The sequence below is a fragment of the Neomonachus schauinslandi genome, chromosome 12 (assembly GCF_002201575.2).
Source record: "Neomonachus schauinslandi chromosome 12, ASM220157v2, whole genome shotgun sequence".
NCBI lineage: Eukaryota > Metazoa > Chordata > Mammalia > Carnivora > Phocidae > Neomonachus > Neomonachus schauinslandi.
In genome coordinates, this window is record NC_058414.1 from 23,823,999 (window position 1) to 23,842,201 (window position 18,203).

General features: G+C 41.1%; 1 protein-coding gene across 2 annotated transcripts in view; it reads left to right on the top strand.

Moving 5' to 3' along the window:
* The first annotated feature begins 5,113 nt into the window (after nucleotides 1-5,113).
* Nucleotides 5,114-18,203, top strand: part of GNAI1 (G protein subunit alpha i1) — a 95,035-nt gene continuing 81,945 nt past the window's right edge. For both annotated transcript variants that reach the window (XM_044919933.1, XM_021689577.2), the window contains exon 1: nucleotides 5,114-5,539. In XM_044919933.1, the coding sequence (XP_044775868.1) occupies nucleotides 5,422-5,539 (118 nt within the window). In that variant the 5' untranslated portion in view covers nucleotides 5,114-5,421. The remainder of the gene's footprint in view (nucleotides 5,540-18,203) is intronic.

An 18,203-nucleotide genomic window follows, 5' to 3' on the forward strand; every position in this document is an offset into this window, starting at 1 on the left:
ATAAAACCACTTTGACAGATTGGGATACTGTAGTTTACAGAGGTGAAGGGACTTTCAAAGACAACGCAGTTGAAAACAGAGCTTTGAACTGCTCTAAGTTTATCTGATTACCTGCCTAAGCTTCTTCTACCATATACTACTGTCAATTCTTTTTCTTTATACTTGTCCCTGGGGATATTTTTTGATGTATTGGAAATCATATATTACCCTTTTCCCCTAAACCTCTCCCTCCTTCACTATGTCCTACTGTATTCTTCAATTTCCCCTGGCCTCATCAACAGTGACTTCAAGACTTACCTGCATTAGCAGGAACTGTAGCCTCCTAAAAGCATTCCCCAAATAATTCTGAGAGTCCACCAAGGTGACCTCATCTTCTCATGTGCTCCCAGACAAGTTTGTTGGTTCAAGTCATTTTTTTAAATATTCTGCATGTTTTTTCTCTTCTTTTCCAGTTCCTTTTGTCATGGCCACTGTCTGTGAAGCTACTGGAGGGAAACGGAGGATTGCCACTGGTGCAATGCCCATCAGGAGAAGGTGAATGTCCATACCCAAAGCCCTGCATCTAGAAATTTTAGTCCATGAGTGCACAGGTGCCTGAGAGGTGGTATGTTCCATTCAGAGATGATAGCTTCTGCCTTATCTCTGCCCCACAATGTAACTTGCACACCCAAAGAGTGCAACTTGTCCTATAAAGTCTCTCAGTAATAATTCAACAGGCTTTTCTTTTTCAACCTTTGCCTAGAATCCCACTTCTCTAATAGAAATGGTTTTGATTTGGGCTTTTCTAGCTCTAGCTAAAGAGAGGTATAGATGCCATGCTAGCCCTTCTGTTTTTCTAATTTTTTTTAGTCTCTCCCCAAACCGAACTCTTTCCTTCTCACTTAGAAAGCAAAAACCTCAATGTAGGCGATGGAAAAGTGTCCACATGCCATGTCTGTTCTCACCTGTGTGAGCCAAAGATACGCCCTGCCCTTCTGATTTCTTTCTCCCTCCCTTTGTGTGTGTGTATATGTCAGGTCGTCCTGACTCTGTCTTCTCTGGTTCCTCCTTATCCCTACACTAATCCATCAACACACCAAGCCAACACATCTTGGATACACTCCCTTTTCCCACTTTTACTTGTTTGTCATATGGCAAGATAAGTAGGGACAAGGTTGGAAGCCAGAAGGAGTTTCTGAATTTTAATCTCAGTTCTGATACTGATCCCATCTGACTTCTGAATGATATAGAATCTCAAGGGTGGAAGGGATCTTTAAGGTTTATCTATTTCTAGATCTTTCCCAAAATGCAATCATCCAGTCTAGATGTTTATATCTTAATCAAGAATGAGCAAGCTTCTAAGGCTGCCTATTCCCTTTGGGGGAATTGTACACCATTTTTCTTCACATCAAAGTAAAATTTGTTTGGTGTACCTTTCTTCCAATACTTCTAAATATATCACCTTAAAGTCCGACAGTTTTGAGTTATGACACAGTTTTGAGATACTTTAAGACCTAGATGCCCTCAGATGAATGTGTCGCAATTGGTCTTAACATGTCCTAACTTTTTTTAGAACTTAATTCTAGTATAGTTAGCATACAGTGTTATATTAGTTTTGGGTGTACAATTAACTCTCTCAACATATGATGCTTATTAGTACTCAGCAGTAAAAAGAAATGAAGTCCGGATCCATGCTACAACATGGATGAAACTTGAAAACCATACGTGAAGTGAAAAGAAGCCAGTCCTAAGAGACCACATGCTATATGGTTTCTTTTATATAAAATGTCCAGAATGGGCCAATCTACAGAGACAGAAAATACATTAGTGGTTGCTTAGGACGTGGGGTCAGGGATTGAAAAATTAGGGATAATGGCTATGGGTGATGGGGTTTCTTTTTGGGGTGGTGAAAATAATCTATAATTGATTGCCATAATGTTTGTACAACTCTGTGAATATGCTAAAAGCCATTGAATTGTGCACTTTCAATGGATAACTTATATGGTGTGTGAATTATATCTCAATATAGTTGTTCAAAAAATATGATGTCCAGAAGGGAAAACAATACTCTGAAGTAGATTGCCTTAACCTCTGTATTTCAGTTTCACTCTATAAAATAGGTGAGTTAATAATATCTGCTCCACCTCCTTGACAAGGTTGTTGAATCACACTTTGCAACATCATAATTATGTAAGTTATTAGTTTGAGTGACTCTCACTGCCTCATATGTGGATTACTAACACAATCCATTTACTGGTAACTCATTTGTTTTGTGGGGTAAGAGACTATTTCTTTACAACACTTATTACCCAACTCAGGAGAATATAAGGAACACTTAGCACCCATTGCATAAAGTCTTACACTTCACCTTAATATTTAAAGCTTTCTCCAACTTTTTCCCACACTTCCTATCATTCTTCATAGCCAAACTACATTCCAATTATAAAACAACTGCTTTCTCCAACACGTATTTTACGTATTAACCCTTTTAGCTGGTTATTCCTCTCAAACAAAATATACTGTGTTACAGACTTTCTTTCCCCCTCACCCCCAAATCCGTATGTTGAAGCCCTAACTCCAATATGATGGTATTTGGAGGTGGGTCTTTGGGAGGTAATTAGGTTTAGATGAGGTTATAAGTCTGGGACTCTATGATGAGAAATTAGTCCTTATAAGAAGAGAAAGAGACAAGAGCTCTACATGCCAGGGCACAGCAAGGAGGAGACCACCTATAAGTCAGGAAGAGAGTCCTCATGGGAGACCTGAATTGCTGGTGCTTTGTTCCTGGACTTCCCAGCCTCCACAACTGTGAGAAATAAATTCCCATGGTTTAAGTCACCCATCTGTCCTAGTTTGTTATGGCAGCCCCAGCTGACCAATATATGCCCCTTGAAATCCTTCACTAATCCTGGTTATGGCTTCCTTCTAAAATTGGGTTTTTTTTTTTTTTTTTTTTTGGTAACTTTCTTCTCTTGGACTCCGCCCCCTTACTGATTACTCCATTACTCTGTATCCTCTAAGAAGGTTAGCTTCATATAAAGCTAATTTTCAGTTCTTATTCACCTATGTACTATATTTTAACTCCTCACCTACTTGACAAGTTTGTCAAATGAGGGAGGTAATGTGGATAGTTTTGTTGTATCTTCTTTTCTCCAAAATATGAATTTTATGGTCACTTCATCCAGTATTAAGTCATGGTTGCTTCCTCTTTTCCTGTGGTTGTTGGCCCTACACTCAATATGGATATTGAGAAAGGCCTCATAGTCAATAATCCAAAATGGCTAATACACAAACACTATGTTGAAAGTTCACGCTGTCAAGTTTAACCTCAGAGTTTCTGATGAGCATCAACATTTAAAGCACCAAGAAATACAAACTGGGTAGAAGGTGATTAAGTATAGTTTAGAGCTTGCTCCTTTTTGTTGTTATGTTACAAAAGGTCATAGGAAAAGTTGAGGCAGTTCTTGAAATTGCATCTCTTAAGCCCAGCAGGTTTGACTATTGCAGGAGGACACGAAAGGGCATGTCCAATAAGAAGGAAACTGCAATCTCTGCTAGCCCACAGGCCTGGCTTCAGTGACCCACTTCTGCCTATAGCATCAGCTCAGCCTTACCTTCATGGAAAACTCAAGCCAGTTTTTTTTTTTTTTTAAAAAACACTTTTTAGAAAGTAAGACTTCCCGGTGGAAACCAAAGAGCAATTTCCTAATTTTTAATACATTAAAGAGGATGTTTTTCTCTTTGCTACCAGCCCGTCTTCTAATCAATCAACATCCTGCAATGTCAGGAAGGGAAAAGTGTAGTGTAACTGACAGAAGAGACCAGACCTTAAACCTGCGCTCATTCATTCCATTCTGGGTGAAATGCCTCCCAGGGCCCTACGAGCTTATCTCCCCGAGACCAGTTGGCACTAGAAGGATGGAACCATAATATGAATAAACTCCAACTCATTTTACGGGCAAGGAGGCTAACTAAGGCCTGTAAAAGGGAATGTCATGCCTAGTGGCTTATGGTTTACTACCGTGGTCATAAACAGGGTTCCAAAATTTGGAAGTTTCTGCACTGCTGCTCTGATATATTCTTTCAGTGAATTTTAGTGTGACTCTAGTTTGAGCCAGCCATCCACCATGTTTAAAGCAATTGAAAAATGCTTTAATTAGATGTCTGTTGGAGAGAGATGGACTAGGATGAAGGTCAGAGGAGTTCGTTTTTGCTTATATTCAGAAGAAATCAGTGTTTCTCAACCTTAGCGCTATTGGCATTTTAGGCAGGGTAATTCTTTGTTGTGCAGGCTGTCTTGTACGTTGTGGGATGTTTAGCATTGTAGGATGTTCTTTGGCCTCTACCCATTAGATTAGAAGCTTACATGCTGCTCCAGAGGAGGTAGGTTTGGGTGCGGAGCAGATTTATTTGTGTAGGTGTGTTTTATTGCTCTTGTCATTATAAAATAGACTGAATATTTGTCTCACATTTTCTCAAGTTATGAGAAAATCTATCAAAATGTTCTCTGCTTGTGAAAAGAAACGTGAGAATGGATAGAAGGAGGGAAAAGGACAGAAAGAAAAACCTGAAGGAAGTTAACCTCCTAGCCTCCTCCCAGACTTTCCTGTTCCCCACTGTCCCCATCTCTGCTTTCGCCATGGCTCCATTCCCTTCCCAGCTCCCTCTATTTCCCACAACCCTGAAGGCCAGCCGACAGAGGTTTACATTTCGAAAACCCTTGCGTGGCTGCCAGAGCTGGGCATGCTCAAACGCCCAGCACTGGCTTTTTTCAGCTTCCAACTTTGGCAGCTCTCCCACCTGCACCCCGAAGGGGCAAGTCCGCACAGATCCCGCGGTGTGAGTAAGCGGGAAGAAATTAACCCACTCCCACGGAGGAGGCGAGGTAGGGGAGCGAGCCGGGCAGTTAGGCGTTCCGGGGGCGCTTCCAAGGGGCGCGCGCGGTGGTGCCGGGCCCTCGGGGGCTGCGCGGCGCCGGGGTCGGTGGCAGCGCGGGCGCACGCGCCCGTCCGAGGCGGTGCTGTCCGAGGGCACGTGCGCGGGAGCGCGCCCGGGGAGGGGTCGTGGAGTGGCGGGCGGGGCGGGCAGGGGCGGGGCCGCGGCGGCGCGCGGACGCCGAGCTCCACCGGGCTTCTTGAGGCTGCGGCGCGGCCACCAGCGGGAGGGCGGCAGCCGGCGTATCCAGAGCCTGAAAACCTGGGACTTCGGGGGCGCTGAGGGACGCAGGAGCGGAACCCGGCCGCGGGGAAGAGCCGCGCGGTGCAGCTCGCTCCTTTGCAGACAGCGCTTTCCTCGCTCCGTTTAGGAAGTGGGTGGGGGTGTTTTGTGGCCAGCGTCGGGAGGTGTTCGAACGCCCGCGCCCGGAAAGAAAGAATTCACCTGTGTTTGAAGGCAGCGCGTCGGACGTGGAGGGAGCGGCGGCGAGCTCTCGCTCCTGGCACAATGGGCTGTACGCTGAGCGCCGAGGATAAGGCGGCGGTGGAACGGAGTAAGATGATCGACCGGAACCTCCGTGAGGATGGCGAGAAAGCGGCGCGCGAGGTCAAGCTGCTGCTGCTCGGTAAGGGCGGCTAGGCGCGTCCCGAGGAGGGGGGGCCCTGGGGTCGGGCAGCGGCTTGCTGGGCGCGGCGCCCCGCGGTGGCCGCTACGGGCCCCTCGCGTTTGGAAACCCAGAGCGGACGTGTCAGAGCCGCCGAGAGCGCGGCTTGTAGCGCCGGGGGATGGTTTCCGGGCGAGAGCGGGGCCGGTGCGGTGCAGAGCCGGGGCGGGTGCTCCTCTCCCTGGTCCCCTGCCTCTCTCCTCCCTGGCCGGTGAGAACTCGCCCGCGGTGGGGGGGGGGGGGGCGCGGGAGCTTCACTTCACTCACAGGCGTTGGTGTGGACCCCGCGAGGAGCCGAGGAGCGGGTCGCGAGTAAGCCCGGTTTCTCTGAAGTTAGCTCAGCCTTCTGAAGATGAAGGGGGCATTCGCGGCAAGGAAAAAAAAACAAAAAAACAAAACCACACCACCCCTCCCCCCTTGAAAACCCTTCGTACGCGGTGTCGTGTCGCGGTGGTGGTTTTCCCCTGTCAAGAGTGCCTCGCTTTGTGAAATTAGTGCACCTTTTGTGAGGTTCCGTGGGATCGAAATGTGTCCTTCCTGTTAACTTCCTGTGGCGACTTAGTAAGTGTAAAAGGAGCACTGATTATATTTACCTTGCCCAAGGAAGTAGGCTCTGCTGGATGCTTGATTTTTATTACTGTGGAGACGTGGAAACCATCAAAGTTGGGTAACGTTTGCTCCAGTAGTAGGTAAGGCAGATACTCGAGGGGAGAAACCTATGTGAAAGGTGCGAAAGAGTCACGCGGAAAACAGAATTCTCTCCCAGCTGCCACGGTTTCTGATGAATGAGATTGGCCAGGTACACGGCAGGCTTTTATTTGTTCTTAGTATTGTTCTTTTGGTGGAACGCTATGTGGAGGTCTTTTCCAGCTTTTTGAAAGGAGAGACCAAAAAAAAAAAAAAAAAAGAGTAAGCCAGGATTCTGACTGAAGGATACGTTAGGAAAATATTTACAGCATAAGATTTGTAGATCTGTGAGTTAGGGTTTTCTTTTGTTTGCCCCCCACCCCCAACATACACACTCCGTAGCTATTTAGGTAGGTGAAAGATTTCTTAGAATCTTCATTTGCACTTCCAGCGATTGCTTTTGTTTTAGAACAGTTATAATAAAAGATCTTGCACAAACCTGTTTTCAGTAAGCTTCTGTTTCATTGGTTTAATGACTGCAGGAAAAATGGTGGGTTTTTTTTCTCCATTACTAGTAGGCTTAGAAGCAGCAAACTTGGCATGACTAAAAGTAATAATGATCTGAGTCATTTTGCTAGCAAACTGTGAAATAACTTTGCATTTTAAAGACCCGGGTGGCTTTCTTCACCCTTGCCCCCAACATAAATCTTTCTCAGTAATACTGTTTACCTAAGTTTTTATGTTAATAATATATTTTGCCTGGGTCAGTGTATTTTTAGTGTATTGAGCATAGAAGAGACACACCTTGATATGGAAACATGTAAATGTTTCTCTTCTGATGTGGATGTGCTTGAGATAAAAATGAAACAAAAGGAAGCTTACAAACTTCTTTTCTTGCAGTTTCTGCACTCCTGCTCTGATATATTCTTTCAGTGAATTTTAGTGTGACTCTAGTTTGAGCCAGCCATCCACCATGTTTAAAGCAATTGAAAAATGCTTTAATTAGATGTCTGTTGGAGAGAGATGGACTAGGATGAGGGTCAGAGGAGTTCGTTTTTGCTTATATTCAGAAGAAATCAGTGTTTCTCAACCTTAGCGCTATTGGCATTTTAGGCAGGGTAATTCTTTGTTGTGCAGGCTGTCTTGTACGTTGTGGGATGTTTAGCATTGTAGGATGTTCTTTGGCCTCTACCCATTAGATGCCAAGAGCAGCCCCCTTAACCTTTGATCCTCGAAAATGTCTCCAGATAGTCCCCAAAATCCCCTGGGGGTAAAAATTAATCTCTGGTGAGAGCCTAGATTAACAAGTAAGTATAGTTGAATGTATAATGTAGAAAAGTAAAAGTTGCACGTCTACAACCAGCTATAGTGAGAGTTATGAGGAAGGTGTAGCAGAGTCATGATTTTCAGAAGAAATTTTGAGATTTTGTTTTTCTATACCACTAATGATAGAAAGATTTCAGAATGATTTTTAAAATTTTTTAGGTAACTGAATTCCTTCAGTTGTCCTTTCTAGCTTTGGTGTTTTGCTTTTCCCCGCATCTCCTCTCTCTGTAGAAATCCCTTTGTAACCCTGTCTTGTTGGCCCAGCTCTCCCTCCTCTTCCTCCTGATCTTACTCCTACACTACCCTTTTGCCCAGGGTCCCAGCACTCTAGTTCCTATAAACAAAATGTTGGCTTATTTCATAAATCTTATTCTTGGAATGTTTCAAAACATTTTTTTTTTCCTAATTTGTCTTTAGCAGTGAAGTTTTGACCTTTGGTTCTTTTTTGGATGTTTGAAGTCGTATGTGTAACTAGCTCAATGAAATCATTCCATATAAAACACAACTGAGGGGCGCCTGGGTGGCTCAGTCGGTTAAGCCATCTGCCTTCGGCTCAGGTCATGATCTCAGGGTCCTGGGATCGAGCCCCGCATCAGGCTCCTTGCTCAGTGGGGAGTCTGCTTCTCCCTCTCGCTTTGCTGTTTCCCCCCACTTGTCTCTCTGGCACGCCATCTCTCTCTCTCTCACTGTCAAATAAATAAATAAAATCTTAAAAAAAAAAACCCACAACTGAATCAACTGGAAATACAAAATGGTTTTCTAGGTAATCTATAACCACTGTCACTTCCATTTATATCAGGTCGTCTTCCTCTTCAGTTATTTTTTTTCATCAAATGAATTTTTTCCATTTAAGGAAAACATCCAAAGTATAGTTAATATATTAAATAGTTTATCGTATTGCATTTTTTTCTTGAGGCGTGTATGTATTGGCTTTTAGACATCTGGGTTGAGAGATTCAGATATGAGATGCACATTATTAGAAAAAAATTTGGTACTGGGTGTCTATTATAATTTAAATTTTTTTAAAAATCAGAGATATTTGACTATCCATATTAGGAACAGTGAGTTAGGCCTTAAAAAAGAGAGGACCTAGTCTAATCATTGACCTAAGGGAAATTAGGTCAGGGTTAGAGTGGTTCAAGTCTTTAGGTTTAATTTCCAGGCATTGGTATGAGAATAAAATCCTAAATAGAAAAACTTATTTTTATAACGAAAGTTTTCTTTCCATTATAAATGGCTAATTGCCTGAGGAGAAAACATTTTTTATTGTCATACCATTGAGGATGTTATGGTTTATCATTTTTTAAGGGCTGTATCATTAGGTTTTGGCTGTTTTTTTCAGTGAGACTATATTATGCATATGGGCGCTTCTTAAATATTGTTATAATTTTCAAAGATGTAAAGGGTTAATTATACAAAAGTAAAACTTTCATCCATTCTTCATTATTCATCTCACTCTGAAGCTGAGTTTTGAATCTCCTTTACTCCACCTCATTATCCTCTCCACTCATCCTCACAGACAAACAAAAATCCACACCCTTTCTCTTTCTGTAGTTTGTTTTAAATATTATAGGTGGAGTGAAAATGAGGTGAGGGATAAGCTCTCTTCTGCTTGGTGAACATTTTTCCATTGCGACCAGCAACCATCTCTTTGAGAAGCTACATCATTAATCTTTTTGTTCCCTTTAAACTTGTCCTGTGACTTCCTTTGTTGGGCAATTCTGGCATTGCAGGACTTTGGATTTTGCCTGGCTTTAGCTATTTCCTTAGCATTGGCTCAGGATCTTAGATGTCAGGAGTCCCATTTCCTTGAATAAATGGACCTGGTATTTCAACATGGGTTCTGTGCTTCTCCGTCACTTACTTACCTGAGGTTAACAGTTACTTTGATAGACACTACAGGTGGTATTAAAGTGTGTTTTGAAAGGGCTGATTTTTCTGTATCTTCTGATTCTCATTCTTAAAATTTGTAGTTTCAAGTTCTCCCATGCCTCTGGCGGCCTAATTCCAGAAGGCTTTCCAGCTTCTGGTCTTTTGCCTCTAGCCTACTCTTCCTATCATGCTAATTCCTTGCTCAGAAACCTTTGTTGACTTCTCCATTGCCTGCGCAATAAAAACTTTCTTCTAGACCTCCCTTCCTCCATCCTTATACTCTTCTCCTCAGGTCACCCTCCTCCTCCAGATAGGGACAGTTGGCATATGGCGAAGCATATTGCACTCTTGTTTCTAGTGTTGTTTAGCTGTGGGCCCTGCCTGTTTCTCTGACTAGTGTGGACACTTTAGGGGCAGAATCATTGTAAGTTGTACTTGTATCCATCCCTAACAACCATTTACTTTGTCATGTGCTTAAGTAGTTCCTAATTAGGTTAATATCTAGTGTAGAATTAGGACTTAACCTAGAATATAAACCATATACTTTGCCATTTTCAGTATTGATGGGAATAATTATCCAGCTAAACAAAGTAAACCAGAAAGGAGTATTAATAGCATGTGATGACCAAAATAAGCACATGGTATCTAAAAGCAAATTGGTTTAAGAATTCTTTTTGATTTTTATGAGAACCTTTCACAGTCCTTTATATTATTTGAGAAGTTAGAGAAAAATGACAGCGGATATTCATTGGAGGAAAGTCTGCTATGTTGCAGTTGTTATGTCATTCCTTACATTTTTTTTCTTTTGTACATCTCATTTTGTAATCTTTATTTTTGGCCTCTTTTAACCATAAATAAAGAGCATGAGTCCTGTTAAAAGAGCATGAGTCCTGTTAAATTTATCAGTGATAGGAAATCTAATGTCTGTGTTATAGGATTTAGTAGATGTTTGGAAATATAATGCTTGTCTTCTAGGATTTAGTGGGAGATGTTATTTAAACCTGAAAATGATTACTATGATTTTTTAAACAAAAAGTGAGCATCCAACCACAATCTTACTGTTTTTCTTACATGTGCCTCAGCCTCGGAAAGTTCAAGCTACCATAGATTCCCATGGGAGGACCTGAATGTATTTGTTGCACTTCTGGGTCACGTATTTTCTGGTCACCTGTTCTGGCCTGCAGCTACCCAATGTGTGACTTCCCACAGTGTGACATTGGGGAAGCTCAGATCCCAGATGGCATTTGAGCTGTATGAACTAAGGTCAGCAGCACCTTAGTTCTGCTTAGCCTTCTGTCATAACTTGTTACATACTAATTAAAAATCTTAGCAGAAATAAGGCAAATATCATTTTAAGGTGGATGTTCATTCCATAAATGTAGTGGCTTTTAAACAATGTAAAATATAATTAACTTTACGTTCCTGGAGGTCGGAAGTCCAAAATGGGGTTCACAAGGCTAGAATCAGGATGTCAGCAGGGCTAATTTTCTTCTAAAGGTCCCAGAGGAGAATCTATTTCTTTGCCTTTTCCAGCCTCTATCTAGAGGCTACCTGCTTTCATTGGCACGTGGGATCTTTCTCCATCTTCAGAACCAGCAGTGGCTGGTAGAGTCTTTCTCTTGTAGCATTGCTCTTGTGCTGGTCCTTTCACTTACAAGGACCCTGTGATTACATTGGACCTGGATAATGCAGGATAACTACCTCACCTCAGGAGACTTGTCTTAATCACATCTACACAGTTCTTTTGTCATGTAGGGTGACATGTTCTCAGGTTCCAGGGATTGGGACGTGGGCATCTTTGGAAGCTATTACTCTGCCTCCCACAGTCTGCCCTCTGGCTGCTAAAGATTTATGTAAAATGCATTTACCGAATTCCAGCATCTCCCAGAGTCTCAGCCCATGAAAGCATCAGCACAGTGTCCAAAATCTCATCCAGATCTCATGATCTAACTCACTTTGGGTGAGATTCTGGATATAATCCATCCTGTGACAAAGTTCCTCTCTACCTGTGAAACTTGAGAACATGTCATCTGCTCGTATAATATAATGGTGGGACAAGCACAGAGTATCCAGTTATAGGTCTTCCTGTTCAGAAAGAAAGTGGAACAAAAAAAAGGAGTCATCCAGTCCCCTGCACTGTCCAAACTACATGAGGTTTCAAGACCTGGGAATAATCCTCTGATCCTGCGCCACCTTCCAGGTGCTGGACTCTGCCCTTCCTTTTTAATGAAAGGTAGCACATGTTTGCCGCTGAGTAATTTTATCACCTGGTTTCTTGCCTGTAGAATTCTTGTGACTTGACAGCATTCTTTCATTTTGGACTCTCTTAATTTATCTTTTTTCCTTTCCTGTTTTACTATAACCAGCAAGCAAGAAAACAGCATGTACCTTCCAGCAGTTTGCTTGGAAATCTTCTCATCTAAATACCCAAGTATATAGCTTCTACGTTTTGTTTTCACATAACCGTAGGACATAATTCACTTAAGCTTTCTGCCAGTAGGTAGCAAGGATCCCCTTTCTGCCAGTTTATAATAACATGTTCCCCCTTTACATCCAAGCCCTCGCCAGCAGCACAGTTAAAATCTGTATGTCTGTCAGCAGCATGTTCATGGCAATGAAAATATTTTCTGATATCTCAGGTTTTCTCTAATATATGTTCATATAGGTGTTAACATCTGTATTTCTGATAGCGCGTTGGGAGCAATCCAGGCTTTTTGTACCTTGTTCCTCAAAATTTCAGCCTCTGCCCATTGCCTAATTCCAAACCCATTTCCACATTTTTAGTGTTTATTTTGTGGCAGAATCATTGATATCTCATGTATAACTTTAGAGCATGCAGAATGATTTTAACTTCATTTTCTTCAGTCCTTTGCAACTTATGTGACTATCATGGTAACAGCAAAATCACCAGTTTCTAGTGCTTCATATTGAACCCATGGTATTTCATTCCAGACATAGTGTTAAAGAGTAAGACTTTTATTTCTGTTTGCGTCTGCTTCAGTGAAGTTCTTCCTGACCACCTAAATTTGTCTTCCTTCCTCTCTCTTCCTAATTATACCATTTTGAAATCATCTTGTGCATTTACTTTTTTATTGTCTGTTGTACTTCTTGTTGGGGTTGGTTTCCTCAGAGCATAAATCCAGTCCGACTTGTTTATCATCTAATGGCACAGAGTAGTCCTTCCGTAAATGTTGATTAAATGATTGACTAGTTAAATAATTGAACATTAATTTTGACTAATAATCTTTTAAAGTGAAAAAGTTGATACATTTTTCTTGTTCCTTGGATAATTTTAATGAGTTTTGGCCCAGTGTATTCTCATTTATTTCTTTTGTATCTTGCTGGTTAGCGTAACTAAAACCTACTACATTATTATTCACACTCTTCTAAAAACTGGAGTTAATTTAGGATACCTAAATCTGTTGCATGATCAGAAAGATATTATGACTCTTGGGAAATTAGGCATAGAGTGAAATGTATTTTTATATTTGCGTATTCTGGACAGTTTTTTTTTTTGTGGACACTTTTTCAACAGGATTGTTGCATTGGTATTTCACATGTTATTTGAGTGCTTTCTTAAAATGCATGCGGTCATATGATGTGGCATCAAATGTATTCTCACAATAATATCTTTCACAGCAGGACAATGAGATTGTAACTTTGGCTTTCTGGAGCCAGTAGGGTGCTCAGAAACTGACCAAAGTCTGTTCTTTATGTCTTGCCTGTCCTTATGTGGCAAGAATTATCATTGGTGGCATTTGCAAAGTGCGTTGTATATTTTTGGTTTTGAGTTATGCCTTAGGTTTACCAAATCCTTATGAGAATTTACGATTTACTTAGGGAAATATATACATAAAAGTAATTCCTCATAATAGCAAATAGGGAAGAAATGGTATAATAATTGATACTAGGGGAGGTGAGCTTTAACATTGGGGGTCTTCATTATTGATCACAGTTGAGGGTGGAGGTCATGTACCTCTCAGAAATTACTGTGGTTATAAATCTGTCCATTTCCATGCATTTCTGAGCTTATTTTTTGATCCTGCCTGGCTGTAAGCTCTGTATTATATAGAAACCTGCAATCTAGAAGAGACTTTGCTATCTATAACTTTGTTTTCTTACAGTCTCCACATAGAAGGAATTTTAGCCCTCCAAAGTTTATTTAGCTTTATCCAGAGACTCTTTACACAGGGAAAGGCGATTGACCTACAACTCTGGCAGTAAAATGTTTTCCTTGAGATCTTGGACAAGTTATCCTAATTCTTTAAGCTTTAATTTTCTTTTCCATAAATTCTGGATAATAAATGTACCTACCTCATAGGGCTGGGGGACAGAGTAAGCTAATACATCCAGAGTACTTAGAATAATACATGGCACAGAAGTTCTTAATAAATATAAGCTGTTATGATAAATACTTCAGAGACTCTTTGGAGTCAGCCCTCCCTCTCTGTCTCTTTCCAGTTTGATCCATTTATGGTCATAGATATTAAATCCTTTTATTGGCTCTTGTTAGCAAAGGGTATATACATAGCAAAGATATCAAGAAGTATAAAATCAGTCTTAATTACTAATTTCTGATCCAACCATGGCTTCCTTGTGGGATTTGGCATTCTGTTAACAGTATCCCCATTGGAAAAAGACCAGGTAAATATCTGTGCTGTTAGGAATTCTAGAGAGAGTAGATTTTAAGTAATTGGAAAACTTTACAAATGATTTAAATGTAATTTTCTCTCCCTTTTATTACTCATTTTTAGAATAAATGTAATAATTTCCTGCAAACTTTCCTTTTATCTTTCTTGAAAATAAAACAAGGCTGTTAGTGTAAGTTATGAAACATTATTTGAGTTGACTCAGATGAATGTGCCATTTCTCTGGGGAATTTATGATTACTTCCTACAAATTTTAAAAACCTTTTATGAAACTTTCTGTACTGATGACTCAGATTCCTAATAAAACTCCAAAATGACCATGAATTTACTTTTAAGAGAGAAGTAGCATCTCTTGAGAAGTGGTAGTAACCTTGATGTAGAAACAATGAAACATTGAATCTGTGATAGTATTTGTCTCTTTTAATAGTATTTCAGAAGAGTCTCTTAAAGATTTAGCCTTGAATTACCTGGACTTTCTTCTGTTTACTTTGCCTTTCTAAGGCACAGTCTAAATTTTTTTCTAGTAATTTACTTATCTAATCTATATTATAATATTTATTGTTTGTTTGGGCACATGTCTTTGACAGCCTTTCATGATATTTAAGAAGCATGGGAACTGTAAGTAAATGGCCCCTAAGATCAATATAATATAATAGGAATTAGAAAAAAACTGCCTTCTTATTGGTAGTTCTGAAGTTAATCTAATTTCAAGAGTTAAATTTATTTCAGTGCAATTTAAAATTGATCTGAGTTTTCACAAACTGAGCAGTCAGTGTAATTGGCAAGCGATGTGCTCTGACTGTAACCAGTCATCAGTCTGATCAGTTAAGTTGCTGGAACTGATGAGCTGGTGCTCATCAAGGCCAGTGCTGTGCACTCCCACTCATCCTCTCTTGCCTCCCAGAACCTTCTGTCCACCCTGGTTCTCTCTGCCATCTTCACACTTCTCTAAAGACTCCTGTGTCCTGGTCCATAAACATTCTCAAGTCATGCCCAGCATTAAAAATAATAAAATCCAAGCAAAACTGTCCATGCTCTCCTTAAATCATTTTAAATCTTTCATTTTCCATCTAACCTTTTCAAAATATGATGCTGCATTCCCATTTTTACATTTTCACTTTCCATTCGCTCTTTAAATTGCTTTTTATTTAAAAAGTTATTTTTCAATTATATAGGAATATTGAGAAATACAACAGGCACTCATGTAATCCATACAAATATATTTTTTTAGAGAGAGATTATTTTATGGTTAGTCTCTGTCCTCTGGATTTTCTTTATAATTAGGTCAGGCTTCTCATTCTAACTTCCTGTCTCTTAACTTTTCTCCAGGTTTTTTCTTTTTTTAGTCTCCTTATCTTTTTATGTTACTTATATATTTTTTAGTTCACCTTATCTATTTAGCAATAAACTAATCTGCCTTTTAACATATTGAGTTTTTAATTTTATTAGTAGTATTTGTATTTCTAGAAACTAACCTTTTGTAAATAGTTTATTCTATTCTTATATTTTCTAGCTTTTTAAAATCACTTTCATCATACCATACTTAATTCATAGTCTCTTGTGAAAAATTTATTATATAAAGTTCTTAGGGTTCACATATTTGTAGGGTCTTGACTGTATTTCACTGTAGGTAGATCGTGTCCTCTAGTAATTTTCTATTGTGAGCACATATTTTTTTTTTTTTAAGATTTTTTATTTTATTTATTTGACAGACAGAGAGGGAACACAAGCAGGGGGAGGAGGAGAGGGAGAAGCAGGGTTCCCGCGGAGCAGCGAGCCAGATGCGGGCGGGGCTCGATCCCAGGACCCGGGGATCATGACCTGAGCTGAAGGCAGATGCCCAACGACTGAGCCACCCAGGCGCCCCTATTTTGAACACATATTAACCAGCACATTGTCTTTGTGAATCCTGTGCACCCCAGGTTGGCTGTAGCTTTCCTCTTAGTCTCGTGGGTTGAGGGTAGAGGGCAGGTTTACTTTACTTACCTTATTAACACAATATTCCAAACGGAAGGCGCCATCTCTCATCCACTTACCCAACCACTTCTTCCTTCTCCCCGTTGCCTCTGTTTTGGTTGGTGGCACCACGATCCTTGATTTCTTATTTGCTTTCACACTCAGTCAAAAGTTCCATCGACTTTGTTTTCTAAAGTTTTTGCTTATTTTCCTTTCTCGCGTTTTATCATCCAGCAGTGCTGAACTTAAGGTTTCCCTTCATTTTTTTTTTTGCCTCTCGCCACCCTTTGCTCGTGTGGTCTCTGCTTAGTATGAGGGGTCTGTGCGTATGCGCGTGCGCGTGTGTGTACGTGTGTGCGCGTGTATGTGCGTGAGCGTGTGTGGTGGGTTGGCTCTCCCAGTACTGTTCTGGACTTCCTCATTAATTCCCATGGTGCCCCTGTGCCTGGCAGCCAGTTTTTTTTCCTTGCCTGCCAGCATGCACTGCTTATTGGTCTGTTGTGGCTCATTTTGTTCACAGCCAGGATGGTTTCTCTTACGGTCTTGTCCCTCCTTTGTATCTCATGGATGCTATGGATCTCCTGATCTGTTTTTCCCCCGGCAGCCTTTTGCTGCAGAACCAGTGCTGGTAGCCAGGCTCTTTCTTGGCTGCGGTGAGTGCTCTGTCGTCTCTGGTCACATCAAGCATGTGGAAGATGATCTGTCCTATACATTTCGCAGTGGTGCTGATATGCCATGGCGAGATGACCTCAGATGTTCCTTCTGCACAGCCACACTTCTCCACCAGGCAGTGTGGATGTGTTGCTGCCTCGGTGGCTTTCTTCTCCCAGGATCTCCCATAGACCCTCTGCCTTGAGCAATCTCTTCATCTTCTCTGAAATACTGGTCACCTCTGAAACCGTGGCTCAGAGAGGCATATCAAGATAGAGGTGACTCCCGGCCTCTCTCATCCCTAGCTCCCTTCTGCCTTTGCTACTAGGCCACTGATGACCCTCTGGCTGCCAGGCTGACGGTCTCTGCCATGCGATGCCTGGAAAGTAAACCACTTGTGCTCATCCATTTTCATCTGATGGCACTAAGGCACCCCATCTGCCTCTTCTCCCATTATGCATGTAAATGCGAAGGAGAAAAAAAAAAACGCATCAGTAATTTTCAAAATATTTCCAGCATTACATCCGCTTTTGTTCTTTATATTCCTGCTCTGAAGTTAGGTCTTTTCATACTTGTCCTTTTTGTATGCTTTTGCTGGTCCAGGTCTGCTCACCTTATTTTCCTAAAGCAGCTCTTCTTAAATTTAAACTTTAATATGCATAGAAATAAGTTGTCATCTTTTAAAATGTAGATTTTCATTCTAAGTCTGGGATGGAGCCTGAGATTCTGCATTTCTCATGGGCTCTCAGGGGCTGCCTTTGCCGCTGATCCCCAGGCCAGTCCATACTTTGGGAAGCAGAATCCTAGAGTAGGTGATCCTCCTGAATCTTTTCCATTTTTCCATCGGATAAGCATTTTTCAAGACTTACCCCATCTTTGCCACATTTGTGAAATCTCCCATAACCTCATCTATAAGGTATTTGAAACAGTGCTTTGCACAAAGTAAGAGCTCACTGTAATTTATACATACACATATGTGTACATGTGCATATGTAAAGCCTACCACGCTTATATAGTTAAGCTCTTAATGTTAACCTGAAATGGTTTTTTAGTAGCGCATTTTGAGAAAAAACTATTTGATACTATCTTGCATGGAAACATGCACTTCCTGGAGATTGATCAAAAACTATAATTAGTCATAATTGAATCTTCTGTGTATTTAGCAAGAATTTTTTTTTTTAAAGATTTTATTTATTTATTTGACAGAGAGAGAGATAGCGAGAGCAGGAACACAAGCAGGGGGAGTGGGAGGGGGAGAAGCAGGCTTCCCGCCGAGCAGGGAGCCCGATGTGGGACTCGATCCCAGGACGCTGGGATCATGACCTGAGCCGAAGGCAGACGCTTAACGACTGAGCCACCCAGGCGCCCTTAGCAAGAATTTTTAAAGTGGATTTCATCTTTTGATGATATGATTATTCAGGTCAGGTTGAATGTGACCTTATAAATGTTTTTATGAACATTTTCATCTGGTAATGTTCATGATGACATTCCTTTCTCAGAAGTAAATAAAGGATGGTTGCAAACTCTGAGAAAGTTTATAGTCA